At 43.9% G+C, this 21,486-nt stretch overlaps 1 protein-coding gene across 5 annotated transcripts in view; it reads left to right on the top strand.

The window, feature by feature from the left end:
• chd7 (chromodomain helicase DNA binding protein 7) overlaps positions 1 to 21,486 on the top strand; it is a 69,777-nt gene that overhangs the window by 4,891 nt on the left and 43,400 nt on the right. For 4 of the 5 annotated variants that reach the window (XM_069511635.1, XM_069511632.1, XM_069511633.1 and 1 more), the window contains exons 2-4: positions 9,191 to 10,806; positions 11,542 to 11,870; positions 17,054 to 17,505. In XM_069511635.1, coding sequence (XP_069367736.1) covers positions 9,312 to 10,806; positions 11,542 to 11,870; positions 17,054 to 17,505 — 2,276 coding nt within the window. In that variant the 5' untranslated portion in view covers positions 9,191 to 9,311. The remainder of the gene's footprint in view (positions 1 to 9,190; positions 10,807 to 11,541; positions 11,871 to 17,053; positions 17,506 to 21,486) is intronic. The other variant, XM_069511636.1, reaches the window with a different exon arrangement.

Here is a 21,486-nt window from a genome sequence, read left to right as displayed (position 1 = left end):
ATAGATCCCACAGCTGGTCAGTGCCACGGAAATCTAAAATGCTAGGTTGTGCCAATCCACGCAGCGATCCACCTCTTATTTTCAGTCACAGTTCCTCTGGAGTAATTCACATGGGGGCGAATGGCTAGTGTGTGTAATCAACATCTAGTTAAGAAAATGGAGATGGATGCAGGAATTGGAGAGGGGAGAGAGTATGTATGCAATTCCCTTGAAATGTTCATGCACGTTTTTTTACATCACATCTTAAATGATACTCTTGCCTACTGACAATACACCTTTTTATTTATTTTAATGTTGTATTACTTTTAAGCAAGTTTAAGCAATTTTGTGTCTCATTTTATAAATCATTTAAGAGATAAAACTAAACATATCTGCCAATGGCTGGTCTACTCTTTACATATGGGTCGCTCTTTGCAAATCCCTTTTCAGTTGACCACCCCAGCAGAGCACACTGACTCAGGAAAAATTTGTGTGTGTGTCAGGGGAGAAGTTACCCCTGAGCTTTACAGGAAGGACTCTTGGAAGTTAATTGGTTGTTAGTGGGCAGGCAGGTGGGGCAGGAAAGTGAAGTGGGCACTATGAGCGAAAACGGTCCAGACCTGCCTGTCCTATTGAGGGCGATAGCTGTCGATAGCAGTGATAGATGAGGGAGATGTCGGGGCAGCTTTCTTGAGAGCCTGTTCTATGCTGTGTGTGTGTGCCTTCTTGTTTGGTTTAGCTTAGAGACACAGTTCCATGTACGGATTGTGAGAAATTAACAATGAAACCCGTTTATTTTGAAGCTTCTATCTTGTTCCTATTTTATCAAATTAGAATCAGAAATCAGTTGAGTGCAGCCTTTGAAGTTCTTGTTGGTCATGATGACAAATCTCTCAACAGCCCAGAATCACTGGTGTTTTTCTTTTTGAACAAGTGGAAGAGACTTTGTTTGTGAGGAATCCTGTCCTTTTTGAAATGACTACCTTTTGAAATTACGACAACATACAGGGTTTTCCCCAAAGCCTGTAACAGTGACAATATGCTGCTGTAACTCATTTGCATCACCAAGCAACAATTTCCCCCCCTTGCATGCAGTGGTTTGATTTGTGATATTCATGTAGGTTTAAACCCTCTGCATTGAAATCTCAAACACCAGTTTTGGAATATTGACACAAAAAAATGACAAATATTCACATATATATTTTATATATGTTCTTTATTTGAGAGTATTCTCCTGGTTTTGCTTTTTGCTGTCAAAAAACCTGAGTAAGAGCTGACCTCAGTTCTTCCTATCATTGACTCCACAAGATGTTGGAACCTTCCCTCTGAGGTGCTGCTGCATGTTGACATAACCACATTGCATCATTGCTGCATATTCATTTTGCCTATCTCCTATTTTACACATCACAAAGAACCTGTACACACCTGTTATTAACAACTGTCCTGAGAGATCCGCTCACACGTGGCCAGCGTTCAGTACTTGTGTTCACACCTGGCATTATAATGCGTCCTGAATGCGTCTCCTGTGGCCACTTGTGATTGGAACTCACCTCCCCGCTCTACATGCAAATTAAAACGTACTTCATTTGTGTTAGTTAAGACCAAAAAATGTTGTTTTGAGCCAGTCTGAGTTTATAGACGTGTCCAATGTCACTGCGTGTGTGTGTGCATCTGTGTCGGCACGATTGAGAGGTGGAGAGACAAGTCAGGAGAAACTGAATGAATCTCGTGCGGCTGGTAAAGAAAGATTTTACCAATTTAAGGAAGGGTGGATCATAATGTGGTGATCAGTGTTGGTATTGTGGTGGTTACAAACAAATCAATGAGAAGAGGAAAATTAAGTTACATTCGTAGTGAAACTGTAGCGTGTCAGAGGACGTCAGCTGAGGAGGAGGTCCTTCATATGTGGCCCAGGTTGGATTTCCGTTGATACTGTTTAAAGAATGTGGACACGTGGCTCAGACCACCTCCGAATGTGGTCTGGCGTGATCGGATCGCTATCCAATCTGAGTGCGTTCACATCTGTACTTAGAGCTGTCCGTTTGTGATCAGATCACAAAACCACATGTTAATACCAGGTGTGTATGGGGCCAAAGACTAGTGGATTCACATCTGGTGACAGAGGAGATCACTGAACCCGGTCATTTTCATAAAACCATTTTTACTATGTGACATGGAACTTTATCCTACTACAAGTTAGAAGAGATGCACATGGTCAGTAACAATTCTTGGACACACTGACATTCAAACAGTTTTTCTTTTTCGGATTAAGGTCAAAATGTGGGAAGAAAACATTTTCCACACCTCCAGCAGCCTGGGCTGTTGACACAAGGCACTTAGGCATCATGGATTCATGCTATTGACTCCAGATTTTGACTATCATCTGCAGCCTCAACAGAAATCTACATTCATCAGACCATGACATGTTTTTCAGTCTCTAACTTTCCAGTGTTGGTGGGTCTGTGTTACACCAACCTCACATTTCTGTTCCTGTCTGACAGAAGTAGTGCCTTTTTATGGTCTCTGCTGTTGTAGATCATCCTCCTCAAGGTTGGTTGTGCTGCACATAACAGGTGGATGGAAACCCACCTACAGTCTGAACAACCTACCTAGTTAAAAAAGCCACTGTCCATGCAAGTATATATAGCACATATTTCTCTTGTAGGGATTTTCAGCTTGTGATTGAACCAACAGTGAATGCTGGAGTCGAAGTCAGCCTTTCACACATGCACAACACAGTCGGGGGGTTTCTGCACAGACGCGTTCACAACAGCAACAAATCCTGCACATTTTTCAGGCAAGAGGTTGAGCAGCCGGTTGCAGCAGGAACTGACGTAATTCCACTGGTTAGATCACATGATTTTGATAACAGCACCCAGACACCGTCATCAGCACTCATCACCACAAACTCTCCTGAACTCTTCAACAGTCTTCTATGTGTATGACACAACGTTTTGACTGGGAAATATTTGTTTTCCTTTTCTTTTTTCATTTTTGTGTCCATTTCTGTTGCATGGTACAAGCGTGTAAACCCCGTCACACGCTCGTGGTGAATCCAGCCAGGGAACTCCTGCTGTGTTCACACATCAACATCTCCTGGAATTCTATGGACTTTATACTAGTAGGCCGGGTGGATAAAGTCCGTAAAAGTGGAGCATGTCACTGTGACATTTGCATTCACACATGCACCTCCCCTGAAAATACAGACGAACTGCGTAGTCTATTGCATGTGTGAAAGCAGCTCACGTATAAATATCTATCAGGATGTAATCGACCCTGTTCCTTCTAGATCACTCTAACCATATTTCTGCAATGACTTTATCAATTATTATTGGAGATGCCCAATCATCGTCTTAGTGAACTACAAGTTCTGGGGAACATTAAAATTGTATATACGTTGTGCAGCCTCATGTGCCGTGCCTCGAATGATGTTAGTCTTTGCTTCTGTAGAGATCACATCTAAGTCAAAAGTGTTAATTTGCTCTTATTGCTTCCTTAGATATTGAGATTTACTGCTCAGCTCACTGTCAATACACTTTCATATCTGAATAACCTTCGTAATAATTGAATCCTTAGCAGAAAGTGGAAGGTTGCTTGTGAATTGCCTTTGCATTAAACACAAAAACACAGCATTTAAATACTGATCTACACATTAATTACCATAGCATTGGTCAAAGCTTCAAAGCATTCAGGTCAGTCCCAATGCAGTTTTGACTTCAAGCATGTGACAATATAAATTTGGAATATTTCCAGAGAGTAGACGATTAATTTCAGAAACAATTTAACAGGTTCTTTTAGCTCAGGTGACATCCATACTACTATGTGCTTGTTTAAAAACTAAATTTTGCCTAACTACACTGACCCAAAAATCTGCTTTTTTCCCCACTAGGGACACAGCTTTTGTACCCAGTTGGACAAGCTGTCCCCAGTTAACTGGTTTTCAGTCTGAAATCTGTCCCCAAAGGTGGCCTGTGAGTGATTAGCACACACTCCACTAGCAGGTTCCTTGCTCCCGCCCCCCTCTCCTATGCCTGTCTCTCGCCCTCTGTGTCCTCTGTGATCAGCCTGTGAGCCGGCCAGTGGTTTTTCCTACCACATGGTAAAGGCAGGGAACAGATTGGATAAACACAGCCCTTTCCTGCTGACCCACCCCCACCGCCCACCCCTCTCCCCCAAACACCATACACACACACTCCCCAGCATGCACACCGTGCACACACACTGTCCATTAACGAAGCAGCCGTGCGTAAAATAACCAGATTTTCTCTAGCTTCACTGCTTCTCTCTTTCCTCTCTCACTCTCCTCATCCCCCCCCCTCCCTCCCTCTTCTCTCTTCCTTCCTTCCGGGCCTCAAATCCCAGCCCCAAACACACGGCCCTGCATCCCCTCACTTGATCGTAATTACACACACAGCTAGCCAGCTCCTGCACGCTGTCCTCCATTTGGGAACAAAGGTATAAATTATAGCGACTTAGATCCTAGTGGTAATGGGAGGTGGGTGGGTGCACACGTGCTCTCCAGAGGAAGAGGGAGATCACTCACTTCATGTGCCTAGTTGGGTTGTGTCTGCTGAGCTTTTGGCGTAGTTTGTTTCTGTGGCTTTGTGTTGTTTATCTGTGCCCGCCTGCCTGCGTCTCAGAGGAAACGTGGTGCTGTTGACATGGCAGAGATTTCCTGTCGTAAAGCCTGGAGGCTACAGACAGTTTAGCCCGCCAAACTTGACAGCACAGACAGGACTGCATTGAGTTGCTGTTGGCTAATCGCTCATCCTCCTTTCTTCCTTTACTGCAGACTAACACTACGCACACCAAGTGATTTGGAGTTGTGTAGATTTTTAAGATTAATTGAGATGCACAAAACCAGCAATGTCCTTATATTTAGTTTTTGTAGTTAAAAAAAAAGATAATGAAATCATCCCTCAGATCTGATCCACTAGATTCTTCATATATTTACAAGCAAGAAGAGAGAGGTCCATCATGAATGGCTGAGTCCCTGCAGGTTTTCATTCAAACAAAAGTTTATTCTAGGCAACATCAGTGACTTAACACGCCTTCATTCAGTCTGAAATCAATCTGTTATATCTATTTAAGGACAGGTAGAACTGAATCCTTGACCCAAGATTACCCTTTGGGTTTTACATTTTCTCATGCTAAATAGCAAAATATTTATTAGTACAAGTTAATTACATAAACTAAAACTGTAATACGGTGATCAGCTCCATTAAAAAAATAAAAAAAGGCATGTAAAATAAATCTAGTTGCTTGTATCAGTATCAGTTAAAAAAATCACTTGTCCTGAGGCTGTACGTTGAGTGTTGCTGTTGACTGAAGGCTCATACCTTATGCACTATACAGTGAATTACTGGTTGTCACAGAGGTCATTCAGTTGCACTAACTTGGCATTGATATTCTTTGGTTTCAGCCTGGCTGAGCGAATGGCCTTGATAATTGTGATTTGACAGAGCTGCACAGTGAGTGTGAATTCCTAAGCCTAGCTGGTGATCGCCAGTTCATTTATCAAGTTGGCTAAAACAAGAGCCACTTGATGATTACTTATGGTTTCAGGTGAGGAGGAGCTTGTGTAGCTGTTAATTATGTTGTTGGAATCATGTGTCTGCCTCCAGCAGTGACAGGACCAACCCCTTTTTTTCATATTTCATTTTGTTTAAAGTGGGTGATAAAAGTGCCACCTCAAGGTCAAAGTCCTGATACAGTGTTCAGAGTTTTATTTTGGGACAAAGTTTGTTTGGAGTTGCTACACGAATGAGGAGCAAGGCTTTTTCCTGTCAGCTTCCCACGTTACTTCAACTTAGTTTCTCCAGATTTACCAGTAGACTTCTACAGCTTATAGAAATATATGATCTGAAGTGAAGATACAGACCACAGCTCCATCATTAACACTACTTGACCTCACAGTATAGCATTACTATTACTGTCTACTATAGCTACAGTCAATTGCTAATTGTTTGATTGATTTGATTGTTTTATTAACGAAAAAACATTTCTGAAACATAACTGCCAAATCGACCATGGTTCCAGGTTCTAAGATGTGAGGAATCCCTTTTCTTTGTTTAATAACAGAGCAACCTGAGAATCAATGCTTTTAACATGCATAAGGAGTGATCAGAGACAGCTTTTGATGCTTCTGTTTCACTCCACTTGTTCCTGTGGGCATGCCTTATCGCTATAATGTTGACATGTTCGCACTGATGGTAGCACTGAGTCAAAATATAAGGGCCTGTGTTGGTGTGGGTGTGTTGCTACAGTTACCAGTGAGAAGATGAAATCTGAGCGACTGAGTCCAGTGTGAAGGCTCATCAGATGCCAAGACACCACACTGCAGTTTTATGCACTTGGGGAAAAAGTTACGTACGCAGAAATTGTTATCTCCTTCTTGCTTGTGAAGTAAACAATGCCTGATTCATGCACTTGACTGTATTTAGAAAGTACAGTGCTACAGCAGAATCAATATTTTGCTTTCCGAACTTGCGGTTGTTCATGATAGTATGGAAATGGGCTCACCTACCCCAGACCACTGAACACGTGTATGTTACGACGGGGGACGAGGACGGGAATGTGGTTGGCTAAACGCCTCATCCTTTGATGAGATTTGACGTCTAAAGAGGCACACTGACCGATCACCTAATTCCCGCTGCAGTAACAGCTGGGCCTCAATGCCAAAGTGTGTGTGTGTGTGTGTGTGTGTGTGTGTGTGTGTGTGTGTGTGTGTGTGTGTGTGTGTGTGTGTGTGTGTGTGTGTGTGTGTGTGTGTGTGTGTGTGTGTGTGTGTGTGTGTGTGTGTTCATGCTCAAGCTTGTGCTGAAATGGACGAGAGAACGCTAGTCTGTTCCATGGCAGAAGGAGATATAAAAAGAATATTAATGTCTGTGCTTGCTACTTTCAACCAGAGCTGCCATCTCTCATCCAAACACACACACTGTAGCCAGCAAGTGCTTATATAGCTATATTGTAGATTTCACAGCATAACATAGTGTGTGTGGCAGTACTGACAGGAAATCACTTGCCTTTGTAGTAGCTTGCAGCAAAGGATGTGAAAATGCACTTGATTACTCTCACCTGCTACACACTAACTTTTTTCTTCCTGTAGTGATTGAAATACACAGGAAGTGATGTAACAACAGTTTCATAGATGCTGCTTATAGTACTATGGATGTTGTTGCTAAACACAAGTCTTCTATCAGCTGCTGAATCGCTACTCTGTGTAATAACTGTTGGTTTGAGTGAGATTATTTGAGAGTTGTACAATTAATTTATAAATTAGGATATATTTGCCAAACACTTACTTATTTAGTTCTTTGCAGTTTTTCTGTTTTTAAAATCATTGTAAACAGAATATCGTTGAGTTTCTTGTCTGTTGATAATCAGATGTCACCTATGGCACTGAAACTGTTTTATGTTTTATTGGCTAAATGAATAATTCATAAAATACATGAAACTTTGCTTCAATTTAGGATGTTTCTAGATCGAGGGCCACAACACAAGTTACGTTACAGGTGATATGTCTAGCATCCAGGCATGATTCTAAATTCAGTAAAGTGATCATTTAAGTCATTCCTTGTTAACTGTTAGCTCTATAGCTTTGAGCAAAGCCACCACACATTGTGTGTGTGTGTGTATATATATATATATATATATATAGAAAGGATTTAAAAGCATTCAAAGAAATCAAATCACATAGTTTTAAAACTTTTTGTAAAATATTCCCGTCACAAAAGGCTGGCTAATTAAATGCTATTTTCCCAATCTCTGTATGCTGATAATTGGATAAAAGGACAAAATAATGGTAAAGGACAGATATGTAATAGGCTTGTGAGCTGCCCAGGATGCATTAGGGGAGAGGTGGGGTGCATCCTGAACTGGCTGCAGAGTCAAACACAGCTGTTAGCCTGCCACTCAGACTTAAGATGCTCCTCTAAAACAGAGCTGCCTAGCCAAAACCACCTGTACCCCCAGTGTTTGTGCAATGTACTCTGCACAGTTTAGTTGTATAACATATTTATTGTTATAAAGGTCAAATTCATTTATACATTCTATTTCATGTGAGGAAGTAATCAAACATTTTGCCCTGATACCTGCTGTTGGTAATGAATTAGTTAAGGGGAGGAATTGTGGAGGAGGAAAGAGGTATGGTGAAGGGGGAGGGGAAATCTGTAGTATTAGAAGTCGGATTGGGTGGTTTTTTGCTGTGCATTGAAGCATCAATGAATACTCCCCTATCACATCTCAGTCTCCGCTATGGCCCACACCTACTCATTCATCATGCATGCTTAGATCAACTTACAGTGCCTTTTACCCTCTCACTGCAGACTGGGTTGTTGATTTAGTCACCCAGTACTTCAGATGTTGATTATATCCACACACCCCATGAGTACTGAATTTTTCCTCACACAAATACAGCTACTTTATTAATAATTAAGTAGTCTTGTAGTATACACTTTTGTTTTCCTTTTATATCCAGGGAAATCCACAAACGAGCACAGGCCCTTGTCTTTTCACATCTGCCAGGACTGACTGAGTAGCTAGTCAGACAGCTGAATGGCTTGCTGACCTACTAGCTAACTACTGACTGACTGGTGCATAGAAAGCCTCTCTGCTCTGTTGGCTGGCTGATTGCTTGCTGACTGGATGGCAGCTGCTGCTGTTCAAACAGAGTTGCATCTGCTGGGGCCTTTGTTCTAACACACACACACACACACACACACACACTTGGAAGTCATTGAATGTGTGTGTGTGTTGAAAAAGAAAGACGTTCTTTTGTTTGGTAATAAAACGGAGACGGGTTTGGAGGCAGTGCTAATATGAAGTGTTTTGGGTGTGACTGAAGTTTTTTTGGGGTTGGTTTGAACAGATTAACTTTCAAGTAAATCGGTTGCACTTCTGCCTAACACCTAATATGGCTGCTGTAATTTTTAAAGGTAGTTTTTATGAGGCTGGTTAACTTGATCCACATGAAATGTTCAGTAGTTCCAAACAATGAATTACAATTGTTTGCTTCTCATTTGTAGTAAATAATCTCTCCAGTTTTTAATCTGTTGACTGGAGGAACTCTTTTTGCATGCTTGCTAGCTTCTATAGGAAAAACAACTTCTGTTAAGTTGTTGACTAAGTAAGATATTTCATAAAAAGTAGACTTAAAATAAGTACATTTACATAATAGAATACTCTAATCTCTGTCTATCTGTCTCTACAGGAACTGTAATGAGGACCATGGAGTAACAAGCTTCAAATTAGCAGCTATCTGATTAGCTCCTCACTGCAAACCACACCTTCCTCCATCTAGTCCCCTCCATCTGTGGGCCCCCCACCCAGCCATGGCGGACCCAGGGATGTTGAGTCTATTTGGGGACGATGCAGGGCTGTTCTCAGATGGATTAGATGCTTTAGGAGGCTGCTTTCCTCAGCAGCCTGCCCCTGGCCAGTCCAACCCCCTAGCTCAGCAGACTAATCCCTCTCTGAACCATGAGCACCAGGGAAGCAGGGGTTACCACCAGGGGATGATCCATGCCGCTGGGAGTGGCCCAGGGCAGCCTAAATTGGGGCAAATGTATGACCATGTCCCCTACACAGGCTACGATCAATCTGGTGCACCTGGAGGACGAATGATGGCCCAGAATGGTCCCAGCCAGGGGCCACCAAATGTGAATGTGGCCATGAATGGCATGGCTTCCCACTACCATAATAATCCAGCTAACTCAAGTAACCCCCACCACGGGTACCCAGGAGAGGCTGGGGCAGGAGGAGGTGGGAGTGGAGTTTGGGGCCAGCAGCAGCAGCAGCAGCAGCAGCAGCAGCAGCAACAACAACAACAACAGAGCAGATCAGCATATCAGCCGCCTCCAACACAACCAGGGGGTGGCCCCAATCAGATGGGAGGCTACCAGATGTCTCAAGGCAACTATGGTGGGATGCAAGGCCCACCTACACCCAATGCAGCTCGCATGAACCAACACTATCCGCCACAGAGCATGGCACCACCACCTGCTCAGGACCCATCTCACTACATGGGACATGTTGGAATGGGAGGAGCCCAGATGAGACACCCACAGCCCCAACCAACCCCCCAGGGCTATCCCAACATGGGTCACACACCCCAATATCCACACTCCCCCTCTAGACAGCCTCCGCATACCCACCAGCACCAACAGGGTATGGGTGGGTTTGGGGGAAGCCAGTACCCTGGGTATCAGGCCCAGTATGGAGCCATTGGACCTGGGATGGGCCAGAGTGCTAATACTACCGTCAGTACTAACACCAGCCAGGCATTGGGAACAGGGCAGCTTGGTCAGAGGTTTAACCATGGATCAGGCCCAGCAGCTGGGCAGCAGGGGCAGCGATATCCCCCGGCACCACCACACCAACCCCAGCCCCTTCCAACGCATTCTGCCCCTATGCAGCAGCAGACAGGGCAGCAGGGCCAGCCTATGCACCCATTAAACCACACTCAACACCCCCAGAATGTGCCCCAGTCCCAAAATCAACCCCAGTCCCACCTTGCCCCCCCAGCTCAGGGATCTTACCCCTCCCCCGCATCTATGTCCCCCATGCGGGTTTTGGGAACCCCAACCCCTCCTCCCCAACAGGGCAGACCCCCTAGTGCAGGACTAGCTGGGCCCCCAGAGGTTGCAGGGTACACAGCCCTACAGTCTCCACCCAATGCTATGCCCCATCCACAGAGAACTTCGCAAAACCCTTTATCTGCCCCTCAACACCAGCAGCCCCACAACATGCCCCCCAATGCAGGGCAGATATATCCCAATATGGGGCCGCAGCGTGGTCAACAAATGGGTCCAAATAGGCCTCAGCAAGGTAAGCACCAGAAAGTTAATGCTGTCCCATGTTGCTTGTGTATGAGTGTCACTTTGTTCAGTTAATTGGTGCCTATTCAAGCATTTTATTTACTTTAGAGCAGATGAAATTTCAACTGTGAGAAATTGTTAGGTAAATTGAAACATTGAGAAATGATAAAGAGACATAGCTGACATGTTTGTTTATATACCCTGTATCTCATGTTTGAATTTAGACTAAGATGGACATAAGGACAACACTGTGTGTTGCCAGATGATAGGGTTGATCGATATAGCGAACAGAACTGTCATGAGGATCTTTTCAGGGGCACAGACATGCTGTAGATGCAGTTGCACCAACTGTATACAGAACATTTAAACACTGTTTGAATAGGGATCAACCAGACACCCTTAAGTTACTTAACTCTAATTGATCCCACAGTTAGACAAGTGAATTACTGAAGTAATTTAGAAACATCCATGTCATTACACTTTCCAGCACTTGCAAAAAGCAAAATAATCTTTGTACTCTATTTTTGCTCCGTATTAGAAATGTCCTTTCTGCAAACAGATGTCAATTACAGTATTTTATGAAAGCTTTTGGTGATTTTAAGAAAAGAAAAAAGGAAAGTGAGTACTGGCTGTGTACTCACCAACATTGTCTGTTGATGGACAGGAAGTGAAACACATTGTTACTGGCATAATACTTTAATACAGTTAGTGGTGACATTGTGGTGTTCTCCTTCTCTACTCCCAGGACCTCATGAAGCTCCAGTCAGCCAAGGGGGAGACCAGCGTCTACTCCAAGCACAGCAGCAGTCCTCACGAGGCGGGCAGCCCCTGCAGTCCGCTCCCATGGGTTTCCAGGGTGCACCTGTCAGTCAACATGGAGCTCCAGCCTCAAACCAGGGCTTGGCACCACCCTCCCAGAACGCTCAGACACAGCACACACACCTGCCCCCCCAGCACCTGCAGAGCACACCCCCCCAATCTGCCCAGGGATCCAACCCATGGGCATCCACGCCTACTGCCCCCCACCCACTCTCCTCACCCCCTCTTACTCCACAAAAAGTGCCTCACGTACAGGTGAGTCTCCATCAAACAAACCCTTTGATGTGATAGCGTGCGTGCGCGCGTGTGTGTGTCAGAGATGAAGTCTCGACATTTGTTTTCATGTGTGGGTGTATTTCATCTGAATGTTTATTTTTCATGTGGGTGGGGGAATGTGTGTGTTTGGAGTGCAAGGGAAGTGTGTGGTGTGTGCGTGCATAGATGTGTGTACATGACATTTGAAAACACAGCGGTGCATTGGGCATGGGGGTTTTGTGTGTACGTGTGTTCATATCAGCGTTTTTTCCTTTTTGTGTGTTCAGTCGGCCTTGTGTGTGGTTGTGTTTCCATGTGTGTATGCGGTGAGGGAATAGATTTTTGCAGCTGTTTGTTTCCTGTGAGCTGCATATCCTGAGACACGTGTGCAATACACATACACACATGCATGCTCACACAGAGAGGCGCCACCAGCATAATCTCTCCTCCCTCTTGCTCCCACATCTCCCCCTCCTCTGTAGAGGAAACCTCCCTTCCTGTCTCTCCTTTCTCCCCGTCTCCTCTCTTTCCGCTCTCTCTCTGCCTGTCTGTCTGCCTGACTGGCTGTTTGTCTTATCCATTTCAGGGGTGTCATCTCTTAGTTAATGTTGTGTAGCCGGATGTCCAGAGAGACAGACGGTTTATGAAAGGAGGAGACTTTGAGAGGAAAAAAGCTGGAGGGTGATTAAGAGATTGGGGGAGGGGGAAAACACTAAGAGGAATGAAGTGGGAAAACAAGCAAAGATCTCAAGAGAGCGAGTCCAGGATCTCTAGCAAAGGAGACTAGAAGGAGGGGAGTGCTGGTGGGAAGAGGTTAGCAGTTCTCAATGGCAACTTCCATGTTTGTGTGTGAGCGTGCACAGTCACCGCTGCCTTCGTCACGTGCCCTTGGCTTCCATTAGCTTGTTTTGTTGCTCAAAGCCCCCTTTCTCCACTGACCCATTCACACACAATAGCTGCCCTGTGGCCACACACACACACAGATCTAGTCTCCTTTTCTCTTTTATTCTTGTCCACACTACAACCCTCTGCTCGCTTACCACCCCCCAACCACCACCAAGCCTGCGTTGTTGCATTTTTTTGGTTGACATTTCAGCCGTCACACTTAATTTATCCAGCACTTCTGACCTAGATGCCAGGTTGACTGGTGAGCCCTGGTCCTCGCCTGGGCAGGTTGCGTGCGCCGCCCTGACTCTAGCTGCAGGCCCGGCAGCCCCCGTCATTACCCACACATGCAGACACACATACACTCTGACTGTGTGGCTTGAGATGGTGTAGTCAGGAATGGGATGGCAAATGTGCCTAGAGAAATAGGATAGCCTATCTAGAGGAGTAAGATTGTACATATGTGTGTTATTGTGTGTGTCCGTGTCTGTCTGCAGCACAGGAAGGGAGTTCTCTCTGAGCCTCATGATGCACTTGTTAGAAAGAGCCACACACACACCCCAAGCTGGCCAGTCAGTCATGATGACTGTATGTCTGGTACTCTAAGCTCCATCTGTTCACTAAGCATGGTTATTACACATGCACGCACACATGCGCACGCGCGTGTCTTCGTCAGCAGCTCAAGGTCACAGCTCTGGCAGAGTACTGTGCTGTGACCTTTATTCTACATCTCACGCACACAATGTTGCGTGCAGCACTCTAGCTGACATATAACATGCCTGTCCCGCCCCTCCCCCTGCTCATACACGCTGTCAGTGAGCTGCCGTACCATCTATCTCACCACGACTCTGCAGCTTCGAGGGCATGCTTCTCTAAGGTTTTGTCCTCTCCTTGTTTGTGTAAACTCATCAAATTGAAAGTGCTCATCACTTGTTAAAAGAGTGCTTGATTCTTAAGTTTCATCAGAAATCATTGTTGGTGTGTCATCTGCCCTGACTGGACAATGGACACCTTAATAGTAATTGAAGGAAAAACCACCTATGGAGCGTCACAGCAGCTCAGTTTGGCTGCATCCTTGTCATTAAAGATGACACAGATAATTCTCTTTGAGGATAAATGTCACCAGAATGTGTGGTCACCTTACCAAGCTAGTTCTTAGTTAGCTGATTCATCTCGGTTTTTGGTGATTGTGTGATTTATTAGAAATCCCACCTCAGCTCAAGAGCTAAGACAGGTGTTGATGTGTTTATTTCTAAAATGATCAAATTGTCTCTAAATCAGGATTAAAATAGAATACAAAGTCTTGTGTCTTAGTATGTGCACAACAGGAAGTGGGGAAACAAATAGAGGCCAGAGTTGAAAGCAAAGTCAAACAGGTCTCGTGCTGTTGGATAAGTCTTCTAGACCCTGTTCAGGCCAGTTATTAACATCTGCCCTGGGTGATCTGATCAGGATGGACTCAGCAAATCGCTGTTAGACAATATATTCATCCAATTGCCCAACCCTAGTGGCCTCTTTCTTTTTGCTGTGTGAAGGCAAATCCGTCACAGGCTACTCATCACTCTGTAATGCTGCACTTTAAACGTAAATTTAATCAAATCAGTGTCCAAACGTTGTCCACATCAGTGTCCATTCTCTTTCTCTCTTTGCCTGTTTCCCTGACTCTCTCACATGCTCACACAAACACCTACATACCTACACATTGATATCAGACACATCTCTATACTAAGATGGGATAAACACAACATAATTTAGTTTTCATGGACACAAATAACATTCATGTTTATTTTGCAAATAGTGCAGGGAAGTAGGTTCCAATCGCAACTTGGTCACAAGAGACACATTCAGGCCCCATTTTAATGCTAGGTGTGAACACACAAACCTAAGGCTGTCCACATGTGATCGGATGTCTCAGGAGGGATGTAAACAGGGCCCTAGATTAGTGTGCCTGACCATAATTTACTGATATTTAGCAGTGGTCAGTCTTGGATGGGATGGAGGAAGAACTGGATGGCTGGATAGAGTGAGGGGAGAAGCTGAATAAAAGATAACGTGATTTCCTTTCACCCCATCCCTGGGGAGACTTAAGTGTGTTTTCCTGACAGATTTTCAGCCTTCATCTTACTCTTCTTCCTGCTCCCACCTCCCCCCTCAACTTCTTTACTCGCCTTCATCCTCACTCTGTCCTCCCTCTATGGTGATCGTAATGGCACTCGACTCTCTTCCCCACCTCAGTCTGTCGGTCGTAATAACCATGGAGATATTCTGCTTGTATGAGTTTTGTATGAATCTTATTATTAAATTCAGTTAGTGGGGACAGTATTGCAGCCTGTTTTTGGAATTGGATGGTTCTTCAGTGAAGAACAATGAGATTTTTCATCCCTGATGGAGAACTGCATTTAACCCAGTACAAGTAGGCACATTGGCATGTTAACGTCCCTATGCAGAACACCAAATCTGATGCAGGACTCCAGGGGTGTGTGTATTTGTGATTGTGTAAACACTTTGTGTTTCTCCACTGTCATTTGTGTGATTGATTATCTAGGAAGCTTGGGAGAAGGACAGATTTATCGCTGGCTACACATTCCCCTCATCTGTCTCTCTCTCTCAGATTGTCACTAGCTACAACACACACACACACACACACACACACACACACACACACACACACACACACACACACAGAGACTATTTGTGTTACTAAATGGCTCAGTTTACGTGCGTGTCAGCAAGTGTTTGTGTGCAGGGGTTTGTGTGATGTGTGACCTTGCAGTTAGGTGTGTGAGAGAGGGTACATTAGCATTCTCTTGATGGAAGTGGACTTCCAGCTATAGCTCCCCAACTCTTTCCTCCTCCGTATGAACACAACCAAGCTGTGCGTGTGTGTTGAGGGGAGCTGCTGCCATAGCATTTTGCTTTAAACTTGCTGATGCTCACACACACCTCATTGACACAGTTTTACACACAGCACAAGTGCACATGCACACACACTCTCAAAGGCATAGTCTCTCTCGCTCTCATATGATACATGCGCACATACTCCCTCGTTGTGCCTTTTTGAAGTATGGAGATAATTTATTCGTGTCATGATGCCTGATTTCCCATCTGCTACTGGGACCCTGAGCAGCTGGAGAGAGAGGAAGCGGGAGGGAGGGAGGGAGGGTTAGAAGAGAAGGAACGGGAGGAGAGGCAGCTGGAGAGGCTCCCAACAGCTGGTAACCAGTTTCCTGTCACAGAAAGCTTACTTGGGAGCAATGAGAAGAAGGAGGTGGAGGACGAAGGAGAGAGGATTTTAGTCCACAGATGAGCAAAGGAGTAGGAAAAATTAGATGTCAGTTGGTTTGTTTACTGAGGTTAGCCCTGCTGGAGGAGGAGGCAGTTGCTGGGAGGGAACCGTAGCAACAGGGAGTCCTGAATAGAGTGGGGAGATGGCAGAGTTGTGCATGGATGAAAGGATGGATGGATGGATCAATCCTTCCTCATTTGCTCTGTAATCCTCCATACTGACAAATCATACTTCACCCTGCAGAAAGTATAGCAGCACTGACAGAAAGGCTGGCACACTTCATCCTACATTGTAGTAAACCTAAGCAGACATGCTTCATGGCACATGTGCTCAGGCTAATCCACATTCATTGTGGTTTAATTTAGGGCTGATACTGTCAATTGATTAGTCAGTCAAAAGAAAACTAATTGGCAATTAACCTTTAATTGTTGATTAATACTCATGTAACTTTCTTAGGCAAAAGCGATGCTGGTTCCTGTTCCTTCAATTTGAATTATTTTCAGACTGGAGACTGTTGGGAAAAAAATACATTTCTTTATATATTTATAGTTTTTACTAAATTATACTTTGTAGTTAAGCAATTTGTTTTTGACATAAAATAAAGGTCTGTCAGTAGCTATCATTTTTATTGTTTCATCACTTGTTTTATATGACCAATCATCTGAAACCTAAATATGTTCTCTTTGTGATAAAATGGCCAACAAATTCTGGATCTTAACAAATGAATGGCACACTTTTAGCAAATGGGATAAGTACTATATCATCAAATATGGCATTTTTTTTCTATGAATTGCCTAATTGTTGATATGTGCACTGCCTCTGGCCAACTGTAGCCACATCTTAACTGTCCCACTTTGTGAATTCCAGTGTTTCTATTGTTTATCTGTGGATTAGGTTGGCTTTGAATGGGTTATTTAATCTTTATTTTATTTGAATTAACATGTGTTTAAGTATGATTCTAAGTTGTGTTGTAACTTAGACTAATGGATCTCTTTCTCACCCATTTCCCCAGCATTCCCCCACAGACCCGTCAGGCGATGCCTCAATGATGGTTCCTGAAAGGCCGACCGTTTGCGCTGGTGTGCCCAGCCAGCCAATCAGCACAGAGCAGCCCAGCAACCAGGAGACCAAGCCAAAAAAGAAGAAGAAGAAAGCAAAAGTAGTGGATGAAGAAGAAGAGGGAGGGAAGAAGGCAGCAAGAGGAAGCGCAGAGGCAGACTTAAAGTCGGAATTTCATAGATCAGGAAGTGAGGCAGGTGAACAGGTTACTGGCACAGAAATTGTAGACGGATCTTCACCAACGGTGGAAGAGAAGAAAAAGCGGAAAAAGAAACCAAAGGAGAAGGCAGAGGGCAAGGAGCCCAAGACCCCTAAGACGCCCAAAACGCCCAAGACCCCCAAAGAGCCCAAGGAGAAGAAAGCAAAGAGCTCCATGCCCAAGACCAAGACCCCCAAGAAAACAAGGTAGGAGCACCATTGCTTGCAGTTTGTGTGTGTGCGCATGTGGGTTGACTAAATTACTTGCGTAAAAGCCAATTGAACATTATTGAACACATGTTCATCAGCTGGCCTTTTCGGTAATTACATGTAAGATGTCACCAAGACACAAACTAGATCCCTTACACATGTGGCCAAACAGGGGGAACCAAATTGGTTACAACCTCTGAGCTGTGGAAGACCTGAATACCACAAACTTTTTTCGTGTATGAGTGTGAAGCAAAGAGAATAGGCTGCTAGACAGAAGGATCCGAGGATGACCTGTAATACATAAAGTCAGTGACAGGTTTATATCCACAGTGTACATCCTGTGAGTGAGATGGATGGATAGATAATTGATAGATAATTATAAAAGACTTGGATATCAACTTGTGTTGCATGGTATACAGATACTAGAAAGGTATCCCAATACCCAGCCATTAAAAACATTACAATTCCTAATTATATTAGTATCATTACTTTATGAATGACGCCCGGGGCTCACTGGCAGTGGAAGGGCCGCTCCGTGGAGCAGCTGCGTGTTGCGGTTGTCATTTGTTCACACTGTCTATGATTCAGCAGCGGAGCTGCTACTGCAGCGCAGTATTAAGCCATGCATCTTGCGCTCCTGCAAACTTTTCCCAATATAAAGAAAATAAATAAATGGATTCAGTCAACAGAGATGCTGGAGTGCTTTTATTTTGAAAAGGGTGTCCTACAGGAAGTGTTCTAATGCAGTCTGTGTTCTCTGGGTCTGAGTATTTAAATGCGAGCCATATATATTTCCTGTGTGTGCAACGCTTTGCTTTCACTCCATGCCGGCAAACCTGCAGTGCCTTCCTGAAGGCATGAAAGTATTTTTTCTCTCACTGCCGCTATGACAAATTTATCACCATCATTTTTCGAATAATTTTTTTTAATAACATAAGTCTGGTGTCACTGGCACTGCTACTGGATTTATGACTTGGTATCCAAACCAAAATTTTTGTATCGAATTTCAACGGCAGAAAGGTTTAAATACAGTGGAAAATTGACACAAAACTGCTAAAAGGGCACAAGCTTCTTCATACTCAATTAATCAGAGCATGTATGGCTGCATATAAAGGAGAATATTGAAGGAATTTTCCTCAGATGACATAAACATTTGGCAATTAACTTTTCTCTGGAATCTTTCGTGTAGAGTTGGGGTTGGAGATGAGACTTAAAATATGTGTGTCGTATGTAGTAGTTGTCCTCTGTTTATTAGGGCTAGGGTTATATTTGTTGTGAGGTTGAAAATGTATTGTCATTGTGATATTGACATGCATGATTTACGTATTGCAAAAGACTGCCTGACCTGCGATAAATGGTATTCAATGTGCCCTGCATTCACGCTGTGCATGTCAATATATTTGGCCAATCAGACGGACCCCTGCTGCCCTAGATAATAAATTAAAGACGATTATCGCATGTTTTCCTAATATCATGCAGCCCTAGTCTTAAGTCATTGGAAAAGATGATCTAGGGGAACATTGATGCAGGAATGATGGTGACTGTTTTGGAGCACTGTGGGACTGCACACTTGCTTACAGAGATGTTCAATATGGTGGAAAATACGGGGTCCAAATGAGCAGCACAGTACCTCAGCAAAGCAGGACTGATCCCAGCTAACCCTGCCACTTTCTTGACTTTCAGCTTCTTGAATTTAACTCTCACCTCATTTCCCTGCATAAAGAGAGTTGGGAGTAGGGGGATGGCTTCTGTGGGGCTGCCTATGGACAAAGCAAAATTGTATTGTCTGCAAACAACTTTCATTGCCCCACTATGCACAAACAAAAGCACGCTATGATGTGAATATGCTAGTGAGTGTGCATAATTTTTACAGGCATTTGGTGAGATGTTTCATCACATGGAAAGCCTGTTATTTAGAAACAGCTGTTTTGCCTGACAAAATACTACATAAATTCCAACCTAGAAAACCAGCTACCAGTAGCACCATCATCACTACCATCTTACATCAGATGCCTTGCCAAATAGCAACACCACCAGCCAGGCTATTAGAGAGGTTAATGTGATTCATGTATTCAATAATTTAGTATGACTCTTGAAGGATGTATGCAAGGGAAATGGGCCTTGATTGGAAGATGCTTCCCCACTCCTGTTGTAGAAGGGGTAATTATTTGGAGATTCAAGTTTTTTGGTTTTATTTCCGTAGAATATCACGTTTTAGTAGGGATGCACATTTTCTTGCTGAACTTGATGATTATGTTTTTCACAACCAGCACTAAATGTACTTAAATCAGTGCAATCAAATTTTTTCTTATTTGATTTAAGCTTTTGTCTGCAATTTGGTAAGAGGGGTAACAAATTGTGAATCAGATTTCCCCAGTGGAACCCTTGAGAATGTATAATGCAATGATGTGGCTGTGACCCAATGTTTTGTTTTCTCTGCTATGCTAATTAACTTGATGCTTGTAGTTGAGCAGTTTTGTAGGATTGAAATAGCCAAACAAGATGGCAAAATGAGGGCTGATAGGGCTGTCTCCTTTACCTGGAGAGAACCCTACTTCTCTGCCTGCCTGTGCTAGGTGAATTTCCCCTGGGTGGTAATCCGGTGTTGTTGACTCTACTCTATCCCCTGGAATGCTGGCAAATAGTCCCACATCACCAAATGTAGTCCTCTTGATGTACAGCCACTCCTGATGGTTGTGTCTCTGGTGACATGATGCTTCCTTGATACCACAGAAAATTGTAAGACACATCAATGAAGCAGGTACTGGGGAAAACCTCAAGGCAAACTTGGCTAAAACAAATTAAGCTGACAGTTTAAATATCTACACTTTTCATTAACAAAGCACCTGTATCTGAATCAATGTTAGTCGAGGTGGAAATGCAGCAAGACACATTTGGATCTGTCAGACCACATCTGGAGGTGATCAGGCTCACAGTGATCAGATCTCAGCAGGTCTAAGCAATAATCCTAATAAAACCTAACAAGATGAAAGATCGGCTGACTTCACCTCTTTTCTTCTTGTGGTGACATTCAGTGCTTACACGTACCACTCCCAGTGCACGTTTCTGCTCTGAAACAGGAATAAGGAAGGAAACAAACGAACAGTGTGCACACTGAAGATCAAACTGGAGCTCTTTGCAACAAATGAATAAGATAGATCATGATGTGATAGCAGGATCAATTAGTTTATGAGTTTGATATGTTTGTGGCTGTTTAACACATTCCATTTAGTTAGATGACAGGGATATCAACCTATCTCTCTGGCTCATCTCAATTTTCTGGGCAGATCTTTTCTCCATTCATTTGTCATATGTTAGAGATACTTTGGCCAAAGCAATGTGAGTTGAGAGCATCTGTGTATGATGGAGTCAGAGGTATTTAAATTGTGATGGTGGCAATTTGATCAGATTGAGAAATGTGTCTGGAAATGCATCTACCTAAAAAAAGAAGTACATAGATAACTTAGTCTCTAGCCCCTCTCTCTCTCCCTTTCCTAGCCTTTAAGTGTCAATCCCCTCTCTTGTCCCTCTCAGACCCTTTTATCCTGAGGAAGAGGGAGGGCCAAAGCAGCAGGCAGGGGTCAGAGCTGGGGGGAGGAGTGTGCATGCACACATTCATCGGCCATTGGAAAAGAGTCGGGGGAGGGGAGTGGGGAACATGGGAGACCTGGAGTGAGTGTGTGAAGCAGTGAGGGGCTGGCCTTTTGTGTTTATGTGCATGCGTGTGTTGGAGGAGGAGTCGTTGGTAATCTTTGTGGCAGAAAATGGCGTCTAATGATAATGAAGGCCATGCTGCTGACCACTCCACAGCCACAAGTGTGTGTGTGTATGTGAGAGAGAGAGAGAGACAGGGTAAAGGAAATGTGGGGGAGGGGGAGTTCATTCTTAGACCTGTGTGTGTGTTGGTAAACTAGCTCTTATCTGGTGTCAGGCTTTCCTCCATCTTGAGTGGCGGCCTGCAGCTCCCAGGTTAATTTA

The sequence above is a fragment of the Paralichthys olivaceus genome, chromosome 16 (genome assembly GCF_024713975.1).
Source record: "Paralichthys olivaceus isolate ysfri-2021 chromosome 16, ASM2471397v2, whole genome shotgun sequence".
Taxonomy (NCBI): Eukaryota; Metazoa; Chordata; class Actinopteri; order Pleuronectiformes; family Paralichthyidae; genus Paralichthys; species Paralichthys olivaceus.
This window is presented reverse-complemented; position numbering and strand designations above follow the sequence as displayed.